The sequence below is a fragment of the Daphnia pulicaria genome, chromosome 8, assembly GCF_021234035.1.
Source record: "Daphnia pulicaria isolate SC F1-1A chromosome 8, SC_F0-13Bv2, whole genome shotgun sequence".
Taxonomy (NCBI): domain Eukaryota; kingdom Metazoa; phylum Arthropoda; class Branchiopoda; order Diplostraca; family Daphniidae; genus Daphnia; species Daphnia pulicaria.
Window position 1 is genome coordinate 10,610,875 of NC_060920.1, and position 27,447 is coordinate 10,638,321.

The 27,447-nt window shown below is 39.6% G+C and overlaps 7 protein-coding genes and 2 long non-coding RNA genes across 10 annotated transcripts; 5 read left to right on the plus strand and 4 right to left on the minus strand.

Moving 5' to 3' along the window:
* Positions 1 to 5,775: 5,775 nt before the first annotated feature.
* On the plus strand, positions 5,776 to 6,690 carry LOC124311759. The gene is made up of 3 exons (XR_006910209.1): positions 5,776 to 6,155; positions 6,242 to 6,411; positions 6,481 to 6,690. It is a non-coding gene; the product is annotated as an uncharacterized LOC124311759 (long non-coding RNA).
* Positions 6,691 to 6,977: 287 nt separating this feature from the next.
* On the plus strand, positions 6,978 to 10,409 carry LOC124310962 (peroxidase-like). The gene is made up of 11 exons (XM_046775158.1): positions 6,978 to 7,375; positions 7,443 to 7,570; positions 7,652 to 8,302; positions 8,369 to 8,524; positions 8,592 to 8,816; positions 8,878 to 9,075; positions 9,147 to 9,283; positions 9,370 to 9,537; positions 9,626 to 9,828; positions 9,910 to 10,079; positions 10,149 to 10,409. The coding sequence occupies exons 1-11, from the start codon at positions 7,269 to 7,271 to the stop codon at positions 10,340 to 10,342; spliced, it is 2,337 nt and encodes a 778-aa protein (XP_046631114.1). The 5' UTR covers positions 6,978 to 7,268; the 3' UTR covers positions 10,343 to 10,409.
* LOC124311750 lies at positions 7,572 to 23,066 on the minus strand. The gene is made up of 3 exons (XR_006910201.1): positions 22,982 to 23,066; positions 9,741 to 9,750; positions 7,572 to 7,583 (listed from the first exon to the last, which is right to left on the minus strand). It is a non-coding gene; the product is annotated as an uncharacterized LOC124311750 (long non-coding RNA).
* On the minus strand, positions 10,455 to 11,020 carry LOC124311540 (keratin-associated protein 19-2-like). The gene is made up of 3 exons (XM_046776074.1): positions 10,922 to 11,020; positions 10,705 to 10,859; positions 10,455 to 10,619 (listed from the first exon to the last, which is right to left on the minus strand). The coding sequence occupies exons 1-3, from the start codon at positions 10,934 to 10,936 to the stop codon at positions 10,547 to 10,549; spliced, it is 243 nt and encodes an 80-aa protein (XP_046632030.1). The 5' UTR covers positions 10,937 to 11,020; the 3' UTR covers positions 10,455 to 10,546.
* LOC124311135 (retinoblastoma-binding protein 5 homolog) lies at positions 12,330 to 14,836 on the plus strand. The gene is made up of 12 exons (XM_046775460.1): positions 12,330 to 12,467; positions 12,541 to 12,566; positions 12,631 to 12,803; positions 12,862 to 13,093; positions 13,155 to 13,256; positions 13,318 to 13,397; positions 13,461 to 13,580; positions 13,642 to 13,795; positions 13,860 to 13,965; positions 14,035 to 14,141; positions 14,216 to 14,477; positions 14,550 to 14,836. Exons 1-12 carry the CDS (start codon positions 12,449 to 12,451, stop codon positions 14,678 to 14,680), a joined length of 1,512 nt encoding a protein of 503 aa, XP_046631416.1. The 5' UTR covers positions 12,330 to 12,448; the 3' UTR covers positions 14,681 to 14,836.
* LOC124311097 (U3 small nucleolar RNA-associated protein 15 homolog) lies at positions 14,845 to 17,173 on the minus strand. The gene is made up of 9 exons (XM_046775401.1): positions 17,015 to 17,173; positions 16,667 to 16,944; positions 16,461 to 16,584; positions 16,215 to 16,398; positions 15,934 to 16,154; positions 15,743 to 15,862; positions 15,424 to 15,656; positions 15,207 to 15,340; positions 14,845 to 15,141 (listed from the first exon to the last, which is right to left on the minus strand). Exons 1-9 carry the CDS (start codon positions 17,102 to 17,104, stop codon positions 14,888 to 14,890), a joined length of 1,638 nt encoding a protein of 545 aa, XP_046631357.1. The 5' UTR covers positions 17,105 to 17,173; the 3' UTR covers positions 14,845 to 14,887.
* Positions 17,203 to 18,374, plus strand: LOC124311413 (uridine diphosphate glucose pyrophosphatase NUDT14-like). The gene is made up of 5 exons (XM_046775897.1): positions 17,203 to 17,425; positions 17,518 to 17,582; positions 17,671 to 17,878; positions 17,981 to 18,047; positions 18,117 to 18,374. The coding sequence occupies exons 1-5, from the start codon at positions 17,301 to 17,303 to the stop codon at positions 18,285 to 18,287; spliced, it is 636 nt and encodes a 211-aa protein (XP_046631853.1). The 5' UTR covers positions 17,203 to 17,300; the 3' UTR covers positions 18,288 to 18,374.
* Positions 18,674 to 21,718, minus strand: LOC124311036 (delta(14)-sterol reductase LBR-like). 2 transcript variants are annotated; one of them, XM_046775288.1, is made up of 6 exons: positions 21,485 to 21,718; positions 20,839 to 21,425; positions 19,829 to 20,772; positions 19,630 to 19,757; positions 19,447 to 19,567; positions 18,674 to 19,379 (listed from the first exon to the last, which is right to left on the minus strand). In XM_046775288.1, exons 2-6 carry the CDS (start codon positions 21,421 to 21,423, stop codon positions 19,223 to 19,225), a joined length of 1,935 nt encoding a protein of 644 aa, XP_046631244.1. In that variant the 5' UTR covers positions 21,424 to 21,425; positions 21,485 to 21,718; the 3' UTR covers positions 18,674 to 19,222. The 2 variants fall into 2 exon arrangements, with proteins under 2 accessions (XP_046631244.1, XP_046631243.1); XM_046775287.1 differs by having other exon boundaries at positions 18,674 to 19,383; positions 19,448 to 19,567; positions 21,485 to 21,717.
* LOC124310992 lies at positions 21,986 to 25,824 on the plus strand. The gene is made up of 6 exons (XM_046775209.1): positions 21,986 to 22,943; positions 23,036 to 23,295; positions 23,355 to 23,465; positions 23,534 to 23,849; positions 23,915 to 24,301; positions 24,361 to 25,824. Exons 1-6 carry the CDS (start codon positions 22,292 to 22,294, stop codon positions 24,828 to 24,830), a joined length of 2,196 nt encoding a protein of 731 aa, XP_046631165.1. The 5' UTR covers positions 21,986 to 22,291; the 3' UTR covers positions 24,831 to 25,824.
* The last annotated feature ends 1,623 nt before the right edge of the window (positions 25,825 to 27,447 follow it).

A 27,447-nucleotide genomic window follows, 5' to 3' on the forward strand; every position in this document is an offset into this window, starting at 1 on the left:
AGAGGTTTGCGTGCACCCGCGGGAGTTATACGTATATACTGGGCGTCGAATGAAGCTGTTGCTTCGTTCTCTCTCCCTTTTCATCCGCAGCTGGGCCGGTGCTAGAATGATGAATGATGATGTCAGTCAGTCAACAAAACTTTTTGGACTGACTGACTGGCGCTCTCTCTCAATGTCCCCGATGACTGAACGAACGCGGGAATCTTCGAAAAAAAGAAAAGAAAAATCGAGGTCTTGGTCGAAAAATTTTTTTGTTTTTGTTTTGTTGATTTTCTGGAGCGGAAAACAACAAATGTGTCGGAGCAGACGAGACTCACGTGCACAGATGGATCGATGGCCATGGCGCTGTGTACATTTCCGGCCAGCTGTCTTTTTTTTTCTCCCAATTCAAAAGGAGAACTGGGAGGAGTGAGAGGACTATGTACAGTATGTATGTACTACGGATATACATTTTAAGGTGGGTTTTTTCTTTCTCTCTCTCTTCTCTACTTTGGTAGTAATTGATGCGGATTTCCTCTCTCTCATTACTTCACCTGTTGCCGGCCAGGAGGGGGGAGAAGGAAAAAAAAGGGAACCGAGGCCGAAGGCGATTTCATTGAGGGTCGCTTTACTTCCTCATCAAACCGCTGATGAGAACAAATTCTCTTATTTGAACCAAACTGGAATTATTTTTTGTTTCACTTTCCATTTTTGTAGTTTGAAATATTTTTTGTTCAGTTACTCGGTCGTTTTTTTCTTTTTTGTTTCCCTTCAAATTATCACGAACGTTCCGAAGAACGTCATTTCCCGAAAATGCCTTCGTGTAACCGTCACCTTTCCCTCCGGTGCCTTGACCTTTCCCTTTGAGCGCGTCAGTCCTCTAGATGCATGCAGCCAGCGCCTCTCGACGATCCCCCAACGGGGAGAGGCCACCGGAAGTCGTCGTGAGGTCTCGTGATTGCGCCATACACACACTCTTTTTTTTTGTATATCATTTCCAGAGGGAAGAATAAAACCCACCGAGCGAAAAATAAAAAGACAGCCGCCGGAGTGAAGAAGAAGAAGAAGAGTGTTGGGCGTTGACATCGGGAATTGATTATCGAGTCAATGTCGATGGACCGCCAAGTAAGGAATCCTCTTGTTGAACGTGACACCATCATCAACATCAACAAAAAAGAAAAAGAGAACCGACCGCAAGTCAAACAAGTCGGAAAATGCGAAAGAACATTCCTTAAAAAGTCGTGACCGACTCCTTAATAAACGAAACAAAAAAATCTTTCAGCAGTTCAAGAAAAAATCCTCCATTGTTTTTGGTTTTTTTTGTTTCAAACCGAAATAAAGAAACGAATGTATGATTGCTGTTGGCCTTGGTATGTATATGTGATACCGTGTGTGCCCCTGTGTAGAAAATGTGTTTTTAACACGATCGTTCCTCATCCATCGCCATGCCGCAAAAAGGATAAATAAATGAGACACGACCACCGGATAAGAAACTAACGAGCCCGTTTCGTGTCCGTCAGCGATTTTGTACCAAACCAAAATAGAATCGTCGACCTTTGCTGCATCCAAAAAAAAAAGTTCTTTTGTGAATTGTGATGGCCTTTTTATCTTATTAAAAAAATTCCCCAATCGTTTTTTTTCAAAAAGTCTCCGGCGTGTGTCACAGTTGAGGGAACGACCGAGAGCCTTTAACGATCCGCATCTGGATGGAAATTTGTGCACGCGTTCATGAATGCACTTTATACATGTGGTAGTACACTCGTGTGATGACGAAAAAAGAAAGAAAAACATGCGCCGTTGTGCTTGTGCGTTTTAAAAAGGCACATATACTACAAAGTTGTTTCTTTCTTTTCGTTGTTACGATCGCGCGGAGAAAATGGCTGCCGACGATGCATCGCATTTTTATTTCCCTGGGCAGAGACTCTTCACGCTGCAACGATTCCGATATTTCACTCGGTCGCAACCACGCCCGTTCACGGACGGATTCTCTTCACTGACTCCACAACATGTACACATACACTCACAAGTAGGTTTTGTTTTTTCTTATTTGATTCTTCGGAGAAAACAACGGGGGAATATTTCACCACCGAGGATTTTAACTCGTGGCCCTTCAAATACACAAGGCAACAACAACAACAATAATCATTAGGAGGAATGACACAATAAGGCAGGTGTCTTCTTCACAAATGCTTCCGCTCATTTACATTCAATAACCTGTCGACTGGAACAGCCTTCACCAGTAGCAACTCCAGTAGGCTATCTAATTACACACCCAAGGCGATCGAGTATTTCAACCCTTTGATCTTTTCTAGATTTTAACGACCGTCTCGAGAGTTTGGTAGCAGCAGCTTTCAATCGTTACGTCCGAACAAATCGATTCACCTTGACAAATGAAAAATTAGAAACGCCCGACGTACACAAATGGGAAATACCGCAGAGACGCGAAATTTCGAAAATATTTTTTTTCGTACATGATAATTTTTTATTATTTTTTGTTCGCCCCTTTAACCAGACTATAAAAATCATTTGTGCACATCGGACAATCGCATCGGAGTGAAGTCGATTTCTTTCATAGGCCAGGCGACGGTCGAGGTGACCTTCGTCCCGTTTTAACGTTCCGTGACGCAACAAACAACAAGATGGTTGATCATTTGAAGATTATACACAAGGATACATGTTTCACCTTAATGGCTACGAGGACCAACAATATCATTGAGAAGGTGATACGACAATACGGTGTGCGTGTCCCTGGCTTGGCACTACGGAATGCAAATATCTCTGGAAAACCATCCGAGTTTTGTTCAGTGAAATACTTTGAGTGTTTTTCTTTCTCTTTTCGATTCATTTTTCAGATTGGCCGTCCAACCGGTACACGTTGAGTACGTCGTCATTCGTCTTTTTTAGGGCATATCAGACTGTAACGTTTTATATTATCATTTTTCCCCCATTTCTCGAATAAATGAAAATAAGAAAAAAAAATAAAATTTTGTCGACCAGAGTAAAGTCAACAATAGAACGCATCTGTCATTTAAGTTAAACAGCAGCAGCAGGTGCTACCGTTAAGTGCATCAATAGGCCAACAAAGTAGCGAAAGGGAGCTCGGTAAACGGACTATCAGCGGCGTCGTTACGAAAAAGGAGAAAAGAAAACTAACGTGCCCTGTATGCGGGACTGTTTCGTCTTCATTTCGCCCTTGGTACGTTCACCATAATCACGAAGTTCTATCAAACAGATAATAAAAAAACAAGGTTCGTTATTCAACGTCAAGGTGGTAACTGCCGTAAACAAGTTGGCATTGCCACTCTTCTTCTTCTTCGTGTTTCACTTTCACGCAGGGGGCAATGAGCTTGATGACCCTATTCAAAGTGCTAACCCATAAAATAACTCTCCCTCGTCATTTTCATCACGTTCACCATTTTTCTTCCTTAAAAAAAAAAACGAAACAAAAATAAGGTATTGCGTTTAGTTTTGTCGTTCCGCTTTCCTTACGGATTGAGAAGGATAGGGCGCTGTCGCCAATCCAGTTATAAAAGGGGAGCGTGATATCAAAAAGCCCTATAAATATATACACACTCTTGTCGTGTATTAACTTACACGCACACACACACAGGAGTCTGATTGGATGGATGGACCGCGCGGGTTGTGGGCGATAATAACGGCGTGCAACTCTTGGCGCGTTCGTAAATGAGAGCATAAAAGTAGAGTCTGAGAAGAGAAAAAGTCAATTCCAAAAGAGATCGTGGCTGTTATTATCACCACACGTCCAGTTTTCTTTCAAAAAGAGTCTAGAAAAAAACTTTCTTTTTTCTTCTCCAGCCTAGACAGCATCCGAAAAAAGTTGTGTCACCTCCAGGAGGAGCAGTTTACACAATGGCGCAAAAGAAAAAAACACAAGAAACATTTTTCTTTTTCAAAAAAATTAAAAGAAGGTTCGCTCTGTTAAGCGGCTTCTTCATTGGCCCGTTGTTCCGACGGTTAAGTTCATGCGTCTATAGAGCAAAGAGAGAAAAAGAGAGAGAGAGAGAGAGAAGTTCTTTCTTAACGGGAGAACAACAAAAATTGGAGAGCACGTTCAAGCGTGACTCGGATGGCCTTTTGTTAACGAAGCTGTTTTCGGCCAACCAGCGTCATACGGGCATGACTTGCTCACACACACACACACACACGACACGCATCATTTGCCGCAAGCTATATACGCTCACTGATGAGAGCAAAAAAATATAATATGGAAGAAAACATCTTCCTTTTTTTTTCTTCATTGATATGTTAGTGTACGTTATTTCTATTTTTTTAATAGGGATGAACTGCCGAGTTCCAGATGGTCGGCGAGCTTCCTACCGTCTTTTATTTTTTTAAACTGAACGAAATTATTTTTATTTGCAAAATAAACAATTGCCATGAATTACGGGGTTTGCGGTTGTTTCAAGACGGAAATACGTTTTTTAAGTCAAAAGAACTTTGTAGAAATTGCCGTCAGTTTTCAATTACGAATGATTAGTATTCACGATGCGCCACAAAAGGCCTGAAACTCCTGTCACGTTAAATAATTAACAGGTGGAAAACACTCCCCACCCCACTTCCCTCTTGCCACTGGAAAACGGATGACGGATGACTGAAATAAGCTTAAACGACGACGAGGGGTGGCATGAACGTCGGGACCATATTTCGGCGTTATTCAGAAAAATATGACTCTGTTCCAAGCTTATTATTTTTTTTGGCTCGGCAGTTTGAAATCTTATATGATCCTATCAGTGAGGGCATTCAAGGTCACATCGTGAGCTGGACAAAAGAAGCAGAAGATCGTGAATTCCAGAGGGGAAGATTTAAAAAAGAGAAAAATATCAGGAAGTCGGTCGATTTCATTTAAGCAGGATTTTGAAGTAGTAACTCCCGGAAGTTGAAAAATGAAAATTTCAAATTTCAGGAGAATATACAAAAACGACACGGGAAATCCGGAAAGGATACCACATTAGCAATTATTGACATCATGAGAAAAAGGGTGTGGGGAAATGGATAAAATCAAAATTCAATTTTTCAAGAAAATTAACGCTCGTCAAAAAGTATTAATATCTGCCGCCAGGTGACTCTCGCCACCGCAGACGAGAAAGCACTCGATCATTTTTTGGCGGGCTTTTTGTAGCGATAATTCATCCTCATCGAGTGATGGTCTGAAGGCGTGTTACATGAAGGATAACCAAACCAACACACATTGTCACGCTTCACGATGCAATAAGGACGGTTCCTCGATTACCGACAAGTCAAAAAAAGAAAAAGAAAAAAGAGGAGGACCCTAATCTGATAAGGATTGGCACGTCGAACGCATCAGTTAACTTGGTCCTCTATATGAAGGTCAGGATTCTACTTTGCGAGAAATAACGGAGAGGACGAGTTTATTCGTTCCATCAATAAGGAAAAAAACCAAAACAGAGAGACATCTTCACGAAATTCGTGAGAGGCTTTTTATCCCCTCCTCGGTTATTGACGGAATATTTGTCTGGAGATTCAAGTTACATTCATCCCAAGCCCATGATACATTCGCACGCCTGTCTTCATGGCTTTGGGAACTAGGTGCATAGATAGATACGAAAACTGAAATAGAATGATGATTGGAAATTTTGGTTTGTGGCACTACAAACCCCAATAGAAAAAAGCCGGCTTTGATATGAACCATGTTGGACCTCTCTCGACTTTGAAATCACGAGAGCATTTTAAAAAACCCGATTCCATCATTCGCATGCAATCGTGTTTCCTGCCTGTTTTCACGACACTAGTTACAAGATGGCCACTTACTTTGAATTCACCTCGACGTGATATTCTTGGCGCCTCTTCCTCGTGGATTGAAGATCAGACAGTAAAGTTTTATGTTGCTGGAATGCTAGTCACGTTTGTCGAGGATCACGTGGGTCACCGACGAAAAAGTAACTTCAGGTTAATGGCACGGTGTGGATTTTCACAGCAACACGACACAATTTTGATTTGCACACAAAGGATTTGTTACACAGTGACCTTTGTTCTCATTGTTCTGTTCGTGTCAATAGTTGGAAATATGTAGGTGAATTAACCAGAAACCACAAGTTATAGTAAACAGTTGATTCACACCTCTACTCGAAACGTTTGAAGAAAACAATGCTGTTTTTAACAACGTTGCAAATTTTCACATCAATTAACACAAAGAGGTAGCAAATTTTTTTTTTTTAAATTGGAAAATCAATTTTTGAAATATAATTGAATTTAACTTAAAAGTTAAAATATTATTTTTAAGAATATGGCCACCCCGGAAATCTAGAAATATGTCGGAATTTTATTATTGGAAATCCCAGTAAGCTTTCATTTCAACCATTCGATTCGGCTTTCTTTGCGCATTAGTTAATTACTTTTTTTTTGGTGAAATTAATCTGCAAAACACAGGCGTACAACTACCGATGCATTCAGGTTAGTGACTTTCTGGGACTCTTGAAGCTATAAAAAAGTTAACAAACGTTCTTTATCACATCACAACAGTTGTGCGAAATGGTTTTCTCTCTCGTATCATGTCCTGTGTAGTTCCAGATGGTGATACCGGATGACTATAAGCTGGTGCTTATTTTTAACGGTAGCCCAAGCTTTCACAAGACGATTCTCTCATCCGCCGTAGTTTATTGCACCCTTTTTTTTTTGGGCGGCCTCATTTGATGGCTCTCACCCAACAATTCACTATCCGGAAATTATGGCCAGCATGTAAGTCATCGATCACGTCTTTTGATCACGTATAACCCCAGCTAGCTTCATAATAAAATAACAGACTAACTTTTATATTGATGATCCTCCATTTTGGCAGATAGGGCAGATAGGTCCGGCTCTATTCACCTGTAAACTTATATACAAAGGGGCTATTGTTCTTTATTTTTCATCAAAGAACTTTAAAATTAAAGCTACAAAGAAATGCATTCCATTGTTTCGTCACATTTTCCCTTGAAATGTGTGTAAGCTAGACATGGTGCATGGCAGCAGGGAAACCCAACGATTCCGAATATCCGCCGTATGAAGGACTCATCGATGGGGCTTCTTTCTGTCTTTTAACATTAAACAATGGAGAAGATGGTGCCCGACATGGATCAGAAGAAAGCCTTGCAATCCACTCTCGATTTCACCTGTCGGCAGCACACAACGTCACGTAGGCAAAGTGTAACGAAACTGGTGTTCATTCGACCGTCGAGCCTGACATGAGCCAGACCTGAATGACCGTAGCTTGTGCACTTTGATTAATTGATTCTAGTAGTGTCACAATTGTAAAAAAAAAAAGTATCGTCATGCACGAACCGCTGCAACGTGATTACGTCGAGGTTAGCACGTCATCCTACCAGCGTGCCATCGAATCTCACCGTCGTTGGAGGATATGCCTCTGGACTGGTCTTGGGTAAGTCACAACAGACATTCAACTAAATTGATGGTAATTTAACGATATTTTGAGTGCTGTCTATTAGTTGCACTCTCATCACGTGTGCCATACTGTTGTCTCTGCTCATCGTCGGTGCTAGACAGCCTCGATTAGCCTTCCCTGTTGCCGAAGTGGGAGACTCTCCATTGCTGGCTCTCTCTTTCCCCATTAAAGGTTGGTTTCAAAACTTGTGGTAGAGACATTATGATGTAGAATTTAACAGACCGTCTTTTGTTTTTTAACACATGGATGCAGAAAGAAGCCATCCGAAGGGGCGATCTAATTTTACCATCCGGCCGGAAATGGTGTACGAGAGTATGACAGAGGCCCGAGAAGAGTTCAGAAACCGGAAAACACTTGAGGAGCAACTTCTCAATCATCAGCTCAACCGAAGCGATTTAACGCCTTCCTCTTACCATCAGCAGGTCACCACGCTCAGCCCTGAAATGCGCAATTTCAGCGACTCGGCCGTGTTGGCTGAAACTTCCGTCCGCCTCCTACTAGAACGGGAGCAGATCCCCATAGCAGAGCTCCAATCCGCTGATCCTAGTGCACTACTCAAAGAATGGGTCCACTGCGACCCTACCTTGGTCAACAAGAAATGTCGCCCGGAAGACAAGTTCCGGACGTTAGACGGAACATGCAATAATTTACACGCTCCTGAAAAAGGAGCCACCATGCAGCCATTCCGTCGCATCCTGCCACCCGTCTATGATGACGGATTTTCATCTCCAAGGACTAAGTCCGTCGTGGGAAGTGATCAGCCCTTGCTGTCTGCCAGAGAAGTTAGTCGACGGTTCACTGACAGCGCCGACCACGTTGCCGTTGAAACCAAACTATCAATGCTGTTTCTTACCTGGGGACAGTTTCTCGATCACGACATGACCAACACTGGCTCCTCCAAAGGTGCCAATTATTGCGATATTACCGTTTTCGGATACGTTATATAATTTACTTATTTTTCTCTATCAGGCGAGAATGGAAGTGCCATCACCTGTTGCGGCCAACGGAAACAGCATCCCGAATGTTTCCCGATTCACGTAGAAAATAACGATCCGTTTTACGCAGATAAAGGCGTCCGTTGCCTGGATTTCGTCCGCTCAGCACCGGCTCCACAATGCAAAATAAGTAATACCCTTTTGAAAATGTGTTTAGTGAGATTTTTATTAATAAAAATTACATTCCGGATTCATAGATGGAAGAGAACAGTTTAATCAAGCTTCAGCCTTTATCGATGGTTCCATGATTTACGCCACTACTAGTCTGGAAGCAGATATTCGACTAAGGGCTCACGTTAATGGCAACATGAGAGGTCGATTATTTCAAGACGGACGCTGGATGCTTCCCATTTCCGACAAGCCAAACGACGGATGTAATAAGGACGAGCTCATCAAGCAGAGCCGCTACTGCTTCAAAGCAGGTAAAAAATCGAAAATAGGATTGAAACAAATTAACCCAAAAATTATATCTGTCATTTGAAGGCGACGTGCGAGTTAACGAACAAATCGGATTAACTGCAATGCATACTGTCTGGATGCGCGAGCACAATCGGATCGCCAATGAATTAGCCGACATGAACAAACACTGGGACGACACACGTACGTACGAGGAAGCTCGTCGAATTGTTATCGCCATGGTTCAGCACATCAGTTACAACGAATTTGTACCTTTATTGCTCGGTAAATTTGCATCCGTGATTTGAAAAGAAAAAAAAAAAAAATCTGAGAAATTTACTATTCTTTTCCTTCAGGTGAGAAATTGACCGAGCATTTGAAATTGCGTCCACTGGCTAGCGACTACGACAGTAGTTACGATAAGGAAGTTGACGCCGGCATTTCCAACGAATTTTCTACCGCGGCGTACCGTTTCGGTCACAGCATGTTGCAGGTTTTTTATTTGATATAAGACATCAATTCCGTGTTAGTCGTTATTATACTAGTACCAATATTCGATTTACAAAACCAACCATGCAGGGTTTAGTGGAATTTCACACGGCCAAAGGACGGACAATCGATTTCATGCAATTCACGAAAATTCTTTTCAACCCGTTCGCCTTGTGGGATTTTGGCAAGTTGGACGCTGTCGTTCGAGGCAACGCCCAACAATGTCCAAGAAAATTAGACACTTCATTCTCCACTCAGGTACAGTCCCGTTCCAGCACACATAACCAGTGCTGCCTCTTATCTAAGTCAAGTAGCGAAATCATGGAATATCCCTATCAACCAACAGGTTACTAACCATTTGTTCCAACCTGAAAAATCCAATCACGGCTTCGACTTATTTGCATTGAATATACAAAGAGGGCGGGACCACGGTCTGGCACCGTATATTCAATGGAGAGAACTATGCAATCTCTCGCCCGTTAACGACTGGCTCGAATTGGAGAAGGAAATGCGACCATCTTCCTTTGTTGTTCTCAAACAAATTTACCAGTAAATCGACCGTTTACTTGTCCTCCCTTCAAATACCGAACCCTCACTTATCTCGTTTTGCTTTTTTCACACATATCACAGAGACATAAAAGATATTGATCTCTACGTCGGAATCTTGGCCGAGAATTCTTTACCGGACGGTATTCTAGGTCCTGTTGGCAGTTGCATCATAGGAGACCAATTCTTGCGCTCAAAAATTGGCGATCGTTTCTGGTACGAGACGAGCGACCCCACCATCCGCTTCACACCCGGTAAGTTCCAAAACTATAAAACTTGGACACTTAAGAATTCACCATAAACTGGGTTTTTTTCCGTTATAGACCAACTGAGTGAGATCCGAAAGTCAAGTCTGGCTCGGGTTTTGTGCGACAACGGCGACGCCATGGACGCCATCCAGTTGAAATCCATGGAGGTTGTCAGCGGTTCCAATCCGGTTAAACGATGCCATGGGGATGAAATTCCCAGAATGGACCTATCCAATTGGGAAGATGGAATGATCTCACCTTTCGTCTAAAGCTAGTCAACTTAAATATAGTAGAAAAAAACCATTTTTGAAATTACAATACTTCAAGTTCACAAATTCCAAGCGTCCTTAATGCTATCAAGAAATGAGCTATAAAGCAAAATGCTTTTCCAAATTCCGTTTATTAAAATTCCGTCATTATAATAATGTTATGTTCGTTAAGAAAATGAAGGGGAAACATTTAGTTTATGTATGTTAACGGCCGTAAAGTCCATATCCGCGTCCGAATCCGAGGCCGTGCCCGTAACCGAAACGTCCGTAACCACCACTAATCATTGCAAGGTTTCAAGGATAGAAATGAATTAGAGTTAAATGGAGAGAAATAAATCAATGAGAGGAAATAATGGTCTTACAATCCGTGTCCGTAAGCGCCATATCCGCCGTAGCCTAATCCGCCGAGCCCACCGTAGTAGCCATGCAAATGTCCCTCAGATGCTTCTAAATCCTGGTTTGATTTCTCTTCAGCCGCAAAAATAGCAGCCACGACGAAGGCGACGAAAAAGAGAACCTTGAAATTTAATTAAAATGAAATGCAATAAAATGATTTTAGCCATGATTTTATGAAATTACCTTGAATGCCATCATGTTTATTCCGATTGAAGAATGATTGCTAGTTAATACTTAAAGAGCTCGAAGTGAGTGATACTTTTATCGAGAATTGGACCTCGTTTATATAGTACCGTAATTCAGATGTGAAAGGTAATAGTAGATTCGTTCGTCCAGGTGAAAGGTATTATTCAAAAGGAAAAGTGAATATCTTTCATCTTATTAAAGTAATATACAAAAGACACCTTTTTGTTGTACAAACTGGAAAAACCTTTCTCTGTGGGCAATCGTGTGAAACTTCGAGCGTGGCCTTAACGTCGCCGTGGCGGGATCGCTGATCCGCGAACAGGTGGCACCTTGACTACCTTTTATCATCAGCCTAATATTCTCTTTCAATTTGCTTTTAGAGTGAAAGTTCATCCAAGTATAAGCGGTTAGTTAGATAAACAATTATCAGATCACTCAGGCTCACGTAGCAGTATTTACTTATCATCGCATATCCAATGGACACATTTTATTCAGCAACGAATTTATTTGTTTTTGGTGGGCGCATTTTCTCATACAATATACTAAACCGTAGCATTGTAAAGGGGACCTTGTGCTATGGTTTATTTCTATCCTTTCTCTTTTTTATTAAATTAATTATCTTCTGTCGACAGAAGAAGTTCGTCTAAAAACTTTATTGCGCAGCTAATCTATGCAAAAGTATACGGAACGGAGAGAAACTTATATTTTCCCTTTAACTTAAACAAACAATAAGAAGTAAAATATATCAACAGCGTAGACGTGCGTAGATAATTTCAAACGAAATTCGTTGGAAACCCCCCCAGGAAAATGTATTGCACCGCGCTGTGTAAATAATGTGTAATGAATCGGTGATAGTCCATTCGTGCTAATCGTGTTTGTTGGAAAGGTTTTATTTTTTATTCAGTGGGAATTGTCGAGAAAAAGTCGAGAAGGATTGGGGATAATCACGGGCAATGCTGTGCACTTTATTAGTCATTAATAAGACGAGTCACGGTGTTGTACTGTCTAGTCTTTGTTGAAGTTATGCATGAGGGTCATGAGGTACGGCCGTACGAAGGCTATAATCGAAACCTAGTTGATGGTTAGTCTTATTCCTTTCGACAAAATTAGTCACGGCCGTTAAACAATGCCATAGTTTCTCAGATAATTCAACTGTCAATAACTGGTGAGAGCCACCAGCGAATTGTTAGTTGAAGGGCACGATTTTAGTCACGCTACTTAAGCGTCCATATGCTTGCAGTAAATTTAAATAGGAACGCCCTATAATTTTTTCTTAAAACCTTTAAAGTTATTGCTTAGAAGTTAAATGTTTAAACGTAGTAAATTATGAGTGAATTTCTGCAAATAGCAAATATGAAATATTTTTAAAAGAAATAAAATATTAAATAACGACGCTCAAGCAGAATTTATGCAGTTTGGCAACTCTCCACTATGACAACCGATTGTTTATTTCTGAAGTTTACAATTGAATGTTGTAAAACTACGTAATTTATGTTTACCGTGGGATAAATCTGCCTTGCGAAAATGAATTTAGATTTACTTGGTACGTAAAGAAAAATAAAAAATACTTCGTTAGTTTTTTAATCATAAATTTATCTATTTCTGTGGTTGTTTAGAATCGTTTGGCCAAAACTACCCTGAGGTACTGTGCATTCATATTTCCACAAAGCTTGCAAATGTTTAAAACTTGGTATTTGTTTGAATAGGAATTTGATGGAGCTCTTGATTGTATTTCAATGGCTGTCACCTGCACTTTTAATAAGCGAGGAACTCTTCTAGCAGTGGGCTGCAATGATGGAAGGATTGTAGTCTGGGATTTTCTTACCAGAGGAATAGCAAAGATTATTAGTGCTCATGTACATCCTGTCTGCTCACTGTGGTATTATTAATTCTAGTTGAAAAATTTTTAGTGATACTTAATCTTTGTACTGGTTTAGCTGGTCCAGAAGCGGACACACCATTTTAAGTGCATCAACAGACAACACTGTAGCTATATGGGATGTTCTTACTGGAGAATGTAATCAACGATACAGATTCCCATCTCCAATCATCAAAGTTCAATTTCACCCTAGAAAAGCAGACACATTTCTAGTTTGTCCGATGAGACATGCAGCTGTACTTGTTGAGCTAGAAGGAAATCACAAACTACTACCTTTGGATGAAGATGAGGTGATTTCTTGAATGGTAAAAATATTCTAGGCTTTATCAAACTAATTCTCCTTTTATTTAGAGTGACCTCAATATCACAGCTTCATTTGACAGAAGAGGACAGTACATATACACTGGCAATGGCAGAGGTCGAATTATTGTTTTGGACGCTATCTCACTTGAGGTATATCACCATTGTCATTTATTTGTGTATTTAGTTTGTATTATTTAATGTTTGTTCACAGGTAAAAGCCTCTTTTCGCATCACCCAAGGAACAACCAGCACGACAGCGGTTCGAAGTATTGATTTTGCGCGGCGTGGAGAGTATTAAAAAGTTTGAATATTTCAAAATTCCAGCTCCCTATTAATATTTTTAAATTTTTTTAGTCATTTTCTTGTGAATAGCGCTGATCGAATCATTCGAGTCTATGATGCCAAAGAGATTCTTGCATGTGGGAAAGATGGAGATCCGGAACCTATGCAGAGATTGCAGGATCTTGTGAATAAGTAACGGTGTATTATTTATTTTTATAAGGAAGATAATTCTACGAATTTATTTTTCGACCAGAACTACGTGGAAAAAATGCTGTTTTTCAGGAGATGGAGAATATATATGTGCCGGTTCAGCCAGACAGCACGCCCTTTATGTATGGGAACGAAGCATAGGAAACTTAGTTAAAATTTTGCATGGAACAAAAGGAGAACTGCTTTTAGATGTTGTTGTAAGTAGAACAACATATTTCAACGCTCATGCGTGTTACGTTACTAAATTTTTCAAAACGACAGTGGCACCCAGTGAGACCTATAATAGCTTCGGTATCCAGCGGAGTGGTATCAATTTGGGCACAGAATCAAGTTGAAAACTGGTCCGCGTTTGCTCCGGATTTCAAAGGTGAGCTTGTTGTGATTTTTGGACGTTGTCTTTATGAGCCCTGTATAAAATCGTTTGCCATATTAACAGAACTCGATGAAAATGTTGAATATGAAGAAAGAGAATCCGAATTCGACCTCGGTGATGAAGACAAATCAGTTACACAGAACGAAAGAGAAGTTGAAGATGATTTAGAGGTAATTGTCGATGATTAGAAGTTTTTCTTAAAACCATCATAATACTTGTCTTGTCCTTATCCCATGAATGGAAGGTTGATGTAACAACTGTTCAACCGATATCTGCTTATTACTCCTCTGACGAAGAAAAAGACGACGAGGATATCCTGCTCTATTTGCCAATCGCTCCTGAAGTAGAAGAACCAGAAGATGGCTGGAATCCAGCCGCTGAATTAGAGGATGGCACCACTTCTGGAACAAAGAGGAGTAGCCATCAGGATCAGAAAGAAAATAGTTCCCCTAAGAAAAAACGAACAAAAAGCTACGAAATTTCTCTAGCTAATGCTCCAACAGATGGTAATTGGAACTCTATAATTATAACGATTGACGGTATGGTTTAATATAAACATCCACATTTTTAATATATAGAAATTCATCCACTAGTGAGCAGCAAAAAAGACAAACCAGCTGTAGCTGGAGGGAAGAAAGTTACCGGACCCGGACGACCTCGAAACAGTGACAGTGGAAAAAGATTTGAGCGTAGCCGATCAGGAAAATAGTATCGCTTTTAGTTAGTTTTCTTTTAGAATATCCTGAGCTTCGTTATGTTTCTTCAAATTTCCTCAAGCCATTTGCATTATTTTCGTATTCAACTTACTTTCTAAAGTTCAATTTTTTTGAACTTTTTTGAAGTTATTACAACACATGAATTTAAACTGACGCGTTATTTTTACTGTCAATCGAATCCGCTTTTATTAATGTGTCTTTTATCCGACGTTGTAAACCATGGTGGCATTCGCAGCGGCAGCAGCAGACGGAAGCATTACTTTAACAGGGGGACCCTGTCCGATGTTAACGGGACCTCTTCTTGTTTGCGTGGTAGTTGAGGCGAGTAAAATGTGCAGCATGCCTTCTATCTCCATTAAATGCTTCATATACTCTACTTCTCGGTTAACGTGCTCTTGTAGATGAAGGAACAGTTTCTCTGATTGGGGTGTCAAACAGCTGTTCTCGTATACGTCTGCAAATAAAAATATGACAGCGATTGAAAAATGGATACAGAGCTTGTGAATCTAAAACGGTTACCTAGCAAAGTATTTGCCACTTGAATTATAATTTTTGAATGACTCGGGTCATTGATGTTTCGAGCCAAAAATGTCAGAATGATTGACAATGAGCTATCGTCACGACCTGCCAGGGCAGATTTTAAGCCGTTCCGTCTAATTAAAGTACATTTTTTTTTTACAAATAACATACAATTTCAATTAATATAAAAATACAAAAGATTTAAGAATACTGTTACCTTATTAATTCGTGCATCACCCCAACAGTAATAGCAGGTTTCTTTTTTCTAATATATTTGCTTAAAACTGTATCTAATGCTTTGCTGTACTGGAATTTCCGGAGAAACATGTCATATCGAGACACTAAAGAGTTGTCATTTTTTGTGGCAACCTCGACATCAGTTGCAGGATTGAAAGTTCGATTGACGTTTCGGAAATCAGCATTCAAACGGAAACGATATGTAGTTTGTGACTAAAATTCAAATGAAAAGCAGATTAGCAAACAAATGAGAAAAAAAAATTAATAATAATAACACTAATAAGTAATTCAGTATTCACCTTTTTCTGATCTTTCAAGGACTGCTTTGGGATCAAAGCTCGCGCTTCAGCCGGAGTTTGTCTGTGCTGCATCGAGATTAAACCGTTAGCCATTCCAGCTACCACAGTAAAATCGTCAGGCTGATAAAATGTTGAATAAAATAATCTGTTTACATTACGGATTCATAAGAAACTACTATAACATTCCTTACCGTGATTCCCAAGCTAAGTACAGGTGAGGGGAAGTCAAGAGTATGGACCACTTGATAGCTCTGAACATCATAGATTTTAGCATGACGATCGAGACCACCAGTTACAAGTCGTTTCCCGTCTGATGCCAAGTGTAAGCAAGTAATGGTTTTGTGATGTTGCGAGACCCTTGCAAGCAATCGACCACCGGCTAGCATGTCCCAAACTCTAAGTTCAGTACCACCTGCGAATTTAAAAATTTTAATAAATAAACAGACTCAAACCCTAAGCAAGTGTAACTTACCAACAGAAACAAAAATAGAATTGCCAGGGTACATGAGCACACTCTCCACAGGGGAACCATGGTCAACTGAAATAGTGCTACCAGTTGGACTCCTAGCATCATACAACTTAACTGTATGATCAAATGAACCAGAAAGAAAAAGATCTGAGCTGATGCTTGAAACACATCCAGCTCTCACATAATCCTGTAGAAAAAAAATACATTACAACCAAGTAAGACACTTAAAAATGTGACTTCTATCATTACCGAATGTTCAGAGAATTTAATAATTTCAGTTTCACTAGGAAGGTCCCATAAGGCAACAGACTTATCATCAGAAAAACTGACAACATGAACATTATCTGCTGTGAATTTGCAGCGGTGAACAGGTCTATGAAAGGGAATGTTGTAAAATAGAAAAATTAATGAATCACAATTAGTAAATAATTAACAAGTAATGGGTGATGATTTACCCTTTATGTCCCTTAAATATTCGCAGAAGTGATTTTGAACCAATGTCAAAAAGTTTGATGTGTCCTTCATCACATCCAGCAACAACCAGTTTACCATCTGATCTTATGGAAGCACCATAAGCTGCCTCCTTGAATCGTGTGAAATGCCTGTGAACTTGATGTGTGATTGGATTATATATTTGAACTTTGGCAGCACTAGAAACAGCGATGAAATAGGGCTCTATTGGCATAACATCGATGTAGTCAATGGGTCCGAATTCTTTGACAGTAACGGGAAACTAGGTGTCAATAACAAACAGTTTGGTTAACCCTATGCTGATCAAGTCTATCAACAATTTTATTACTTACGTTAAGTTTTCTCCAATACAATGTATCGGCGGTAACTTTTTGTCCAATCTTGGGTAAACTTCTAATTTGAGTTTTCTTGAACGAAGCCATCTTAATTTAAGAATTTAAAATCCAACGAGCAGTAAACACGTGCTCAATTATTGAGGCATTGAAAACTAAATGTCGTCTGCTTCTTTCAAATTCTGCTGTCGCTAGGTAACAACAGCAACCAACAACTGGCTTTAAAATCGCAAGGGGATTGAAAGAAAATTAAAGATATTGAGAAATATTGAGAAAATACTTAAGCATGAATGATTTATCAGATGTTACCATAGTACCCTTGGAGAATTCCAATTTCGTGCAACCGTTTCGCATGCTTTTCAAACATGCTGGCAAAGACAGATTATGGGATCTTGTTAGAGTGCATGAAAGGTATAATTCAACCCAATATGCTTGACAACAGAATTTATGTAATTTTTTTCTGTTTTTCTATAGAAATTTTATGACATTTTTTGTTTATTCAGTGTGGCCATCATCATTTTTAATATATCCAAGAAAAAGCTGATCTTTGTGAGACAGTTTCGCCCTGGTATGAAAAAATCCTTCACTTATTCTTCATTTGTGATCAAATTACTAATTGGTTACATTGGAATTTGTCCATGTTCACTGTCAAATAGCTGTGTACATAAATTCCATACCTCAAGAGGATCGTACAAATCCAATTGATACAGAGAAATATCCTGCTAAACTGGGTTTTACCTTAGAGCTTTGTGCAGGAATAGTTGATAAGAAAAAAACCCTTGCAGAAATTGCAGCTGAGGAAGTACTTGAAGAATGTGGATACAAAGTTGATCCTGATAAACTGGAATATGTCATTCAGTTTCAGTAAGTATATAAAATGTTTACCTCTTAAGAAAATCTCAATATAAGGCCAAAAATAAGAAATAATCACATTAAAGTGATGTGTTCCTTTTAATTTTTCTCAAGTTCTGGTGTAGGGCTCTCAGGTGATCCTCAAACTGTTTTTTATGCTGAAGTTACTGATGAAATGAAGGTTAGCAATTGAATTAATTTTTAAATACAAATAACATTGTAAAAGCTATATTTTTATTTTCATTGCCAGGTGAGTTCAGGAGGAGGCAATCCAGAGGAGGGAGAACTCATTGATGTAGTAGAAATGAACATATCAGAAGTGGAAGAATTCCTTGCTCAAAAAAGGGTTCCTAGTCCTGGGGGGTTTCTTTTTGGCTTGCAATGGTTCTTCAATAAAAAGGCATCATTGTTTGTCTCCTAAAGTGCAAATCCGTTAGTTTTCATATCGTGTAACAAGTCAGCGATTCAGTTTATGAAACGCTGTAATAAACAATTTGGTCCACCAAAATTTTCGTTTTATGTTCTTCAAAAAAACGAACCTTCCATGTCGAGTAAGTTCAGACGAGCTAGGAACTTTTTAAGCGACAATTCCTATCTGCAACAAAAATCTTTAACAACGACGAAGGCTGCATTCATGATAGTTGCACATTTGTACAACATTTCTTGTAGAGTTAAGTAAGAGGAACACTTTAAACCAAAAGATTTCTTATGCTATAAAAAGCATATTTAAACAGACGCAATAGTGCAGTTATTGAATCCAAACTTATACACGGTTGTAAAGTAAAATTAATAAAATATCAAGTTATCTTATTATAAACTTTCCGCATCCAACTGCTTATAGGCAGCGGAGGAACAACTGACGCATTTATTCGGCCATAATTCAATTTAAGTCAAAATACAGTGTATGTCGCGTGAACAGTAAGTTGAGTGATGCTGGGGTAAGGTAACAGTTTTTGTCCACAATTGTTGGAAGTTAACCATCAGGTATAATTGCGTGAGATCAATCCACTTTTTGTTCATCATATTATGGCTAATTGGCTAATGTTTTTTGTTGTCTTTTTTGTTTTACTTTCTATGTAACAATTTGAGCGCAAGATAGTGAAGGAAGCATTGACAACCGGGTGGTTAGAGGCTACAAACGACGAAAGTTTTTCCCAAAACAAAACAAAAAAAGAATCAGTAATTTGAAACCACATGGCATCGCTTTCGCAATATGAAATTTCTAAGTGGAAAAAAACACATCGCGAGTTAATAAGAAAACATAAAGAAGAGTTACCCATTTAGCATATATAGGGGGTCGGAAACTGAAAAATAATGAAAAAGAAAAATATCTAATCTAGGAAGAATTTTGTCGTCTTAAAACACTCGTGGAATTACACGAGACGGCACGCGTTGACAATATCGATCCCAAGATGGTCCATACTTCAGTTTTCCAGCCAAGTCGCTTTCTTTTGTTCGGTAAACAAAACAAACAGTGGCAAATATCGCCACCGCATAAGGTAGGAACATACCATAACCTAGAGGGAAATTTACAAAATATAATCGGAAACACATAGAAGTACTGGAAAACGTTCGAATTACCGCATGGCAAAACGAATGCCCAGTGCATGATTACATCTCCGAGGAAATTTGGATGACGTAACCATCCCCACCAGCCAGAAATGAGTAGCTTTCCGGATGAAGAAGTTAAATTTTCCATGTCTAAGGAACAAAGTTGAAATAAACGCGTTGAAAAATAGTTTTAAGGTGGTGTTTTAACTTACTGGAAAACGAGGGATGTTCAGGATTCTCAATAAAGGCTGCGAGTTGCGAGTTGCTTCCCGCTTTAATCCAAAGTCCAATCAAAAATAGAATTCCGATTGGCGCAAGTACAAGATATGACAATTCGAGCCTAATTTAAAGTTTAAAATAGATTTTAGTTGGATAAAGTCAAATGTCAGCAATTTTTTAAAATAGCAATACCCAGAGTTGATGGCGCTGAGTGTTATGAGGAATGTCGCGAGAGGATAAGTGTTCATCGTCAAATACATCCAGCCAATCTTCACATGATTAAAGTCGAAGCTGTGAAAGAGATGAGTGTCGTTCCAAAGAGCTTCAAGAGCGAAAATCATTTGCATAGCAGCAACAAAAGCCAGGGTTGGAGAAAGAACTTGATTCTTTTCAAAATTTGCAACCAAAACTAGGCAATTGAGGGCGATGACAGTAATGAAAACCGCGCGATGTACCCAAACTTTGACGTTCACATTTGCTATCGTGGCATTCAACGAAGAACCAAAGACAAAATGAGATAGGATGCCGGTATCGCTATGGCGGTTGTGCCTTTCTCGGAAAGAAACAACAAAGGCGAAAACGAAACTCACGGCAAAATTTGGAATTACAAATTGAGGAAAATGTGTCAAGATACTTGAAGCGGAAATTTTCAAGTAATGCATTATGGCAAGAAGAGAAGAAATCATTATGATGGCGCTTACAATAGAGTTTCGACGGAAAAGTTGACTCTCGCCAATCTTAACAACTTTTCCAGTGGGCAACATTGAAAGTAAAAAAATGGCAAGATAAAATGATTCGATGCAGAAGGATACAAAAGGGTTGTACATGGACAAGAGATCTGCAAAAGCAAACCGAGGCATGCCTTCGAAAAGGCATTTATTTTCTTTACAAATCAGGTAAAGAAAAAGTGCCAAGGGAAGATTGCCAAGAAAAATAGTTGTAAGAGTGGCTGTAAATGAACTGAGAGGTTCAATTTGTTCCCCATTCCCTGTACTCATTTGTAGACCAGAAGCAACATCATTTGTAATTGGAGCATCTTTTGTTTGTTCATTCCCTTTTGGTTTAATGCTCATTTCATTGGAGCTACCTTCATCTGAATAGACATCATTGTCTAGTTGATTTACAGGTGTGGATTCCTGACGGAATAACAAGAATTAAAAAAATCATATAATTAATTCACACTAAGCAATAATGGGCTATACCTTAGTTTTTGTAGCTAAGCGAGAAGATTTTCTTCTAGAAAGGCGCATATCTTCCCAAGATTCTTCTTCATCTACTGTACCATAGAATTTTTTTGCCAATCTAACTTTGGGTGAACGTCTAGTTGAAGATGTTGAGTCATTCCCATCTTCTTTAGATTCCATTTTAACTTTCAGATTGGTAAATTCAGTTTCAGGTGATTGCTTGATTTTAGACTCATTCTTTATACTGCTTTGTCTAGAAGATGTTCTGACAGAATAATTGCTTTCATTTGCAGGAGATTTTCCTCTAGGTTTTCTCCCTGGAGTTCTGCTGCGACTCCGGCTTCTACTGCCAGATCTTTGTTGGCCTCTTGTCTTCTTCTCTCCACGCTGGGCAGATTTTGGTTCTAAGGCTCTAAAGCTGTCAACTGGTGAAACATGTTTTTTAAGCAAGGTATAAGTGGTTCCTTCTTCAAATTTCACATCGTAAGTTCGATCGACTGGATTAAAAGCGACGATAACACCTTTGAAGTACAGTCCCCCACTACCAGGCCACAAGGCGAAAACAGACTCGCCTATATCGTAAAAGGTCTTGTTTGGAGCCATTCCTAGTATTGAAATATGTTTATAACAGTGACAAAAACGTGTAACTGACGTAGAAACGTACCTTTAGCGTATTCAAAGGGATTATTTTGCACTTATGTTCGTTAATTCAAACGACTGTTGTCATAACAAGCTCTTCCCGCTTTCTTCCAAAGAGAGACTAGTTGCTGAAACGAAACGCTTGGAAGGCGCGAACACTAAAGAATCAAATCCGGCAGATTGAAAGCGTCCCCCAAGCAATTTTTTAACTCAACGGTTTTTCCAAGCTTCGAATGACCAATGAAGAGCAACGGGGGAAAATTCTTCATTCTGATTGGTCGTTAACCCAAGCAGGCAATTTTTGAATCTCGTGAAGTCGTGATATTAAAAACAAAAACAAAAAACGAATGTATGAATAATGTAATAACTTTATTACAACTATTCAAAGATAAAATTTAGAAAATGCTCAATAAAAAATAATTTATATTTGTTCAAAAGTTTTAACAAACAATTTTAATCATTATGCATGATAATTGATACAGCCATACGGGGACGCCTAGTAGATATACATAGAATTGACAACTCAGCTCTGAATTGTTTGGGCTAATGGCGGACATTGCGTTTACAAAAACGCGTTACACGTTTAATTGCTTGTTTTACGTGTATGTTTTTTTTTCTTTTTATAGATAATCGATAATTAATTTCTTTTGAAGTATTCACGAATTGAAGTCTATTGAAAGTGCAAGATTTTTGCGGTGCTTCTCTTGGTTTATCTCTCTGACACAAGGTTTGATTGAGCTTACAGAGGCAATTCTAATAGTGTTGCATCTTTATAATTAAATGAGTTGTTATTTCATTGTAACTCCGATGAGTTAAACCTAGTGTTAAAATAATGAGTTCACCAAATACAGTTGCGTCGAGTGAAAACTCCTCCAAGAAATCTGAAGACTCTCGTGTAGTTGCAAAGCAAGAGATCAACACACTTCCCGAAGAAGGAGTTAAAAACAATACAACTGTTGTTAAAACAGAACAGCCAGCTCAACCACCAGTTACAAATGGTGCCTTACCAGAAAGTGAAGTGAAGGTTGTGGGAAATGGACTTGAATCATCAACAAATGGGCAAGATGAAAAACCCATCAGTGATGGGCCTCATAGGGAAGTTCCAGCTCTACTTCCACTAGGACCCATCTCTTCTACACCTGCTACTGCGCAAACGGGCTCTCTACCCTCTGTAAGCCCAACTCCACCTGCAAGACAACCCTTGCCTCAGCTATTACCCATGACCCCCGCTACAGCACCTGTTGTGGCTACTAAGAGTGCACCACCACCACCACCTTCTACTCCTACTACAAAAACCAGAGGGAGAACTTCTTTATCAGCATCTGTGTCTTCAAGCCCATCCAAAGAACAGTCTCCTTCTGGTCCTTCGTTGAGAAGTAAGAAAGAAGATGAAGAACCAAAACAGTCTGTGGTTGTTCCAGAAGAAAAAGAAGTAAAGAAAAGAAAAGCGGTTTCTAAAAAGAGATATTCGGTTGCGTCGTCAGGTAAACACATTTTTTACAAATGTTTTTTTTTAAATTACTATTATAATTTTTTCAGCGCATTATGTTTCATTTGTTTGTTATAAATTGACCAGATTCGACAGAAAAGGGTGATGCTGATTCTGGTGGTGATGGTGACACTGGTCGAAAGTCCAAGCGGGCCAGAACTCGAACTCAACCCTTTCAAAGCTCTGACATGGACGTTAATTTACTTCGAGTTATCAAAGCATCAGCCGCTGCTCAAGCAACCGCAGCAGCTCAGTTGGCCAAAGCCAATGAAGAAAAGCTAGTTGTGTTTTTCAAAGGAGAATTTCTAGCGGTTCGTAATGCAGAGGGAGGCTTCTACATATGCCAAGTAAACCACAAAACAAATCTTAACAAACTGTATACTGAAGTCGCTGTATTCTATTACAGGCAACGCAAAACATTTGCCGAGGCGGCCATAAAATTCGAATTCGCTGGCTATCCCAGGAAGATCCCAAAAATCCCAAGAAGAAAACGAAAAATGCCGTCGCAGCTGAAACAGTAATGAAATGTGCATGATTCTTACTTATGTTTGAGATTTTATTATTTATGGCTTTTTTCTTATCTAGGCGAAAGATGAAAGTGGATTTGACATCTACACTCCAGATTTCTATGATAATACCGACTTCGAGTGCATATTAACCAATTTAGAACTTGAAAAACTCGGTAGAGACCGCTACGGTTTACCTGTAGAAGAACGTACTCGAACGGAAAACATTCTCCGACGAGCCATTGAAGTTGAACAAGGAGTCGTTGACAAATTAGAATTAACCGAAGAACATCCTGACGGCCTTGATGTTTCTTTATTTCATGATGAATCTCAGCTAAAACGGAAAGGCAATGATGAAGAATCATCATCGGAAAGCGAGTCTGATTCCAAAGAAGGTAAAAAGCTGTGGATTTTCCATCTTTCTGTCAACTTAATTCAAACTTTTTTGTTAATTAATCAGAAGTTGCCACAACCTCTGGAAGTTCGGCGAAATCCATCCAATCAGTCGAGCCTAAAACGTCCACTAGTGGCGTTGCTTCGACCTCATCTGGTAGAGGAACCAAAAGGACTCGGGCAGCGGCTGTTGCTGCCGCCCGGCAGAAAATTCAACAAATGCGACAATATCAGGAGGATGACGACGATGAAGATTCTAGCGACGATGACGACGACGACGATATCGATGATGACGATGATAGTAGCAGCGATAGTGAACCAGGAAAACGTGGTCGACGAGGACGATCCCGCCCAGTGCCTGTAACGAAAGCACGCGTCAACGTTCGCTCCGCAAGAGGGAAAAAGCTTGTAGTGCCTCCCAAAAAGGCTGCTCCTATCCCCATGATAATGAAACGTAATTTATTGGGTTATTTGCTTGTTAAACATTCGATTATATTCCTTTCTTTGTTCTAGGCACGAAAGCGTCGCTTAAAGAAGCAACCGAGGTTACAAGTAATCGAAGAAAGGTGGAACGTGTCACTGTGGCCCCACCCTCGCCGCCTGAAAAGGTTCTTACCGTTGATGTTGAAATGGGCGAAACGTCAACAAACGATGAAGAGTCTAAGGAGATCAAGCTGGACGCCGTAATGGCTGAAGAGAATGATTCGACAGAAGAAAAAGACAAAATAAAAAAGTCCGAAAAGTCGGAAAAATCCGATACTAAACCTGAAAAAAAAGTGGCTGACGTGAAAAGTGCAGCAGTTCCTGTGGAAGTCAAGCCTGAATCCAAAGACAACGATAAGGATGGTGTTAAGGATGTTAAAAAACAGGTATCAACTAAAACGGAGAAGGATGCGATAGAAACCGAGTCAGTCAAGGAAAAACCAGAAAAAGCAGCTGAGGACGTCAAGGTAGAAGTTAAAGTAGTTGAAACCAAGGACTAGCGAAGGCTTAGATTGTTTTGTTCCCATTTTTTATTCAAATATAACCATTGCATTGGGCAGAGGGTTTTTTTCATCGATTTCATCGTTTCCCAGTGACTCTTTCGAGGGGTCTGGAATGTTTCGGACTGGACAGATTTCAAATCCTGTTTTGCTATAATTCGTATCGTTTGTGGCGCAGGTGTTTGGCATCGCCCAATTCCAGATCGTCATGTCAAGTACTGAATTGAATGTTTCCGTTACAAAATAATCGAAAAACAATGACCGGTTGAACTCGCAAGAAACTTTTTCAAAGCTAGTTGTCAACTCGTATTTCATGTTGCCTTTGGTCGATGCCAAAGGGTACAAAACTGGGCAATCAGGGGAGCTTTTTGGGATGTAAGTTTGGCTTTCAACTCAAAACAATGGTCTATTCCTTTTGAATGATACCCGGATACACAAAAGTTTAAACTTTAAACGCCGGGGATTTCATGCGTAGACATTTTTATTTCGCTTTATTTCAACAAATTATAATTTTTTTCTTTTTTCTCTCTATCTTTAACTCCCCGCAACAAGGGATATGTGTAACCAGCAGCTTTGATGACGAATTGGAAGACTTCTGTTCCATGTGTGTCTGGTATTAAGTGATTTATATTATATGGTATTCCTTAATCCCGACCCTCCCATTAGTTTTTGTTCGTCATTACTTCTTTGATTGGTTATAGCTTCTCTCTCCCTACCCCCAACTTACAGTAGTACATAATAAGATTTTTTTTTTGTTTTAATTATAAAATAAAAAACGTTTCATCTAATGGATCGTGTGCAATTGTGGCGTGTACATGTCGTACAAGTGTTCGTCGCGGCAGTAGGTACGAAGTTCGAAACGTACTTGTCTGCCTTATCCACACACAGTTTTGGTTTCTCCTATTATTTTTGCTATAAACATCATGCATTCGTGTGAACGTCCTATTATACCTCCTCCCTTTCCCCTTCCACCAGTTTCACAACAATAACAAAACAAAACAAGTTTTTGCATCCAGAATAAAAGACATGTAGAATGTTTCTTGGTTTTGATGTAACACCAACCATCTTTGTTTGTTGATTAAGACATCCACCATGACTATTTTTCCCCCTACACTATCTTTAATCTTTCCAGAAAAATTGGTCATCTTTTTATTCAATATAGCACTGGGTCTTGTGTGTGTATGATGTGCCATGAAATTTTTTTTTTCAATAAACTCTGCACTTGAGCTAAAATCAGTGTTGGATTTTTTATTTCACTTTTGCTAATTTAGTTATGTATCCGCTACACGAATGTACCCGAGAACGGCGAGAAGGGGTACAGAGTACAGACCAACAACGACGTTCACTTATTTGTGTAAATTATTGCATTTCTTTTTTAAAAGAAATATCTACTTTTAAGTAGATACAGGGTTGGTAACAGGAAAATGTAGCCCCTTAATAAAGGTGTTGACGTTTGATTCCAGAAAATAAAAATAGGCAACACCTTGAGGATTACTTAAGTAGATCATTGTCAAGGAACATCTATAACTCTGGTCAAGGCCTCAGCCACTACGAGAAGAAAGTTTCAATAATGGAACGATAGGGTTCGGAGTCGTTACTGGTACCTGGTACGTTCATTTGTTGTTTGTTAGAAATCGGGTGTCGGTAAAATGCAGGGTGCAGGTGCAGGTTGGACGGGGAGTAAAGTGCGGAGTCTGGAGTGCAGCGTGCGGCGTGCAGGTTGGTGGGTAAAATGCAGGTCCATATGCCGCTCACAGAAAGTGCAGGTTAGGTTTTATGTCTTAAAAAAAACTGGTTGTGTAATAATTTAATAACATTGAAACTCTTTTTTAAAATTTTTATTTCGTTAAATTTTGAAAAGTTGTCAATACCATGTGGCTTCTGCGTTCTGCCACGCTGTAGATGAAAAAAATGACTGCGCCAAACGTTTTGGTTTTGCAGAATTCACGTTGACAACTTTTCAAAATTTAACGAAATGAAACGAACGAAAATGACTGAGACGGACGTAGGACGGCAGTTCGACATGATTGAGAGCCTTTGGGCACGAGACATGCCGCCAAGCAATTAGTCGAACCGTCCAACAGTACAAGCGACCAAACTACAACGGTCGTAAGCAGTGAACAGTCGGCCTATAAAAATCTGTTCATCGGAAGCTGCTCAAGAGTAGTGCGGTCTGACTCATTCAGATTTATTCATTTATTCATGTCAGTCGGCTCTCCATCACATTTTACGGCCAGATTTTAGCTTGGATTATTATCAAGAAAAATCTCTAAATCTCTACTTGGAAATCAACGGTTCCTGGAAGTCGGTTGGCGGTTGGATGGGGCAATGTTCCCGTCCAATCGCTCAAAATGAGCCGGCAAACGGAGAAGATATGCGGCCGAACATTAGTGCTTTTCCTTAGTATAGAAGGGTGTCTCTCTCAGAAAATGTCCCGCCAGGCGATGCCTGTATCTGAGAAATCTGGCGGAGTACAAAGTTATTCCACGGTGCTAGCCAGAAAGATCGACCGTCAAAAGAGAACCCGCTATACTAAGAATTACTAGGTTGAAAAACTATCTACGGTTCCCTATTTGATACAAACCGCAGCTATGCTATCTCACACGGGAGAAGATGC

What these genes read in the sequence shown, in the direction of transcription:
- LOC124311097 (XM_046775401.1), bottom strand. Translation starts at nt 17,104, where the DNA reads ATGGCTTCGTTCAAGAAAACTCAAATTAGAAGTTTACCCAAGATTGGA. An exon ending in TACTTAGCTTGGGAATCACG is followed by an intron (nt 15,863 to 15,933) that starts GTAAGGAATGTT and finishes ACATTTTATCAG; the next exon opens with CCTGACGATTTTACTGTGGT. An exon ending in CCTTGAAAGATCAGAAAAAG is followed by an intron (nt 15,657 to 15,742) that starts GTGAATACTGAA and finishes TTTGAATTTTAG; the next exon opens with TCACAAACTACATATCGTTT.
- LOC124311540 (XM_046776074.1), bottom strand. An exon ending in GGCGCTTACGGACACGGATT is followed by an intron (nt 10,620 to 10,704) that starts GTAAGACCATTA and finishes TGCAATGATTAG; the next exon opens with TGGTGGTTACGGACGTTTCG.
- LOC124311036 (XM_046775287.1), bottom strand. Translation starts at nt 21,423, where the DNA reads ATGGCTCCAAACAAGACCTTTTACGATATAGGCGAGTCTGTTTTCGCC. An exon ending in TGAACATCCCTCGTTTTCCA is followed by an intron (nt 19,568 to 19,629) that starts GTAAGTTAAAAC and finishes TTTGTTCCTTAG; the next exon opens with ACATGGAAAATTTAACTTCT. An exon ending in GGCATTCGTTTTGCCATGCG is followed by an intron (nt 19,384 to 19,447) that starts GTAATTCGAACG and finishes ATTTCCCTCTAG; the next exon opens with GTTATGGTATGTTCCTACCT.
- LOC124311135 (XM_046775460.1), top strand. An exon ending in TTGGCCAAAACTACCCTGAG is followed by an intron (nt 12,567 to 12,630) that starts GTACTGTGCATT and finishes TTGTTTGAATAG; the next exon opens with GAATTTGATGGAGCTCTTGA. An exon ending in TGGACGCTATCTCACTTGAG is followed by an intron (nt 13,257 to 13,317) that starts GTATATCACCAT and finishes GTTTGTTCACAG; the next exon opens with GTAAAAGCCTCTTTTCGCAT.
- LOC124310992 (XM_046775209.1), top strand. Translation starts at nt 22,292, where the DNA reads ATGAGTTCACCAAATACAGTTGCGTCGAGTGAAAACTCCTCCAAGAAA. An exon ending in GAGGCTTCTACATATGCCAA is followed by an intron (nt 23,296 to 23,354) that starts GTAAACCACAAA and finishes ATTCTATTACAG; the next exon opens with GCAACGCAAAACATTTGCCG. An exon ending in CGAGTCTGATTCCAAAGAAG is followed by an intron (nt 23,850 to 23,914) that starts GTAAAAAGCTGT and finishes TTAATTAATCAG; the next exon opens with AAGTTGCCACAACCTCTGGA.
- LOC124310962 (XM_046775158.1), top strand. Translation starts at nt 7,269, where the DNA reads ATGCACGAACCGCTGCAACGTGATTACGTCGAGGTTAGCACGTCATCC. An exon ending in CAACACTGGCTCCTCCAAAG is followed by an intron (nt 8,303 to 8,368) that starts GTGCCAATTATT and finishes TTTCTCTATCAG; the next exon opens with GCGAGAATGGAAGTGCCATC. An exon ending in TCGGTCACAGCATGTTGCAG is followed by an intron (nt 9,284 to 9,369) that starts GTTTTTTATTTG and finishes CCAACCATGCAG; the next exon opens with GGTTTAGTGGAATTTCACAC.
- LOC124311413 (XM_046775897.1), top strand. Translation starts at nt 17,301, where the DNA reads ATGAATGATTTATCAGATGTTACCATAGTACCCTTGGAGAATTCCAAT. An exon ending in TGTGAGACAGTTTCGCCCTG is followed by an intron (nt 17,583 to 17,670) that starts GTATGAAAAAAT and finishes ACTGTCAAATAG; the next exon opens with CTGTGTACATAAATTCCATA. An exon ending in AAGTTACTGATGAAATGAAG is followed by an intron (nt 18,048 to 18,116) that starts GTTAGCAATTGA and finishes TTTCATTGCCAG; the next exon opens with GTGAGTTCAGGAGGAGGCAA.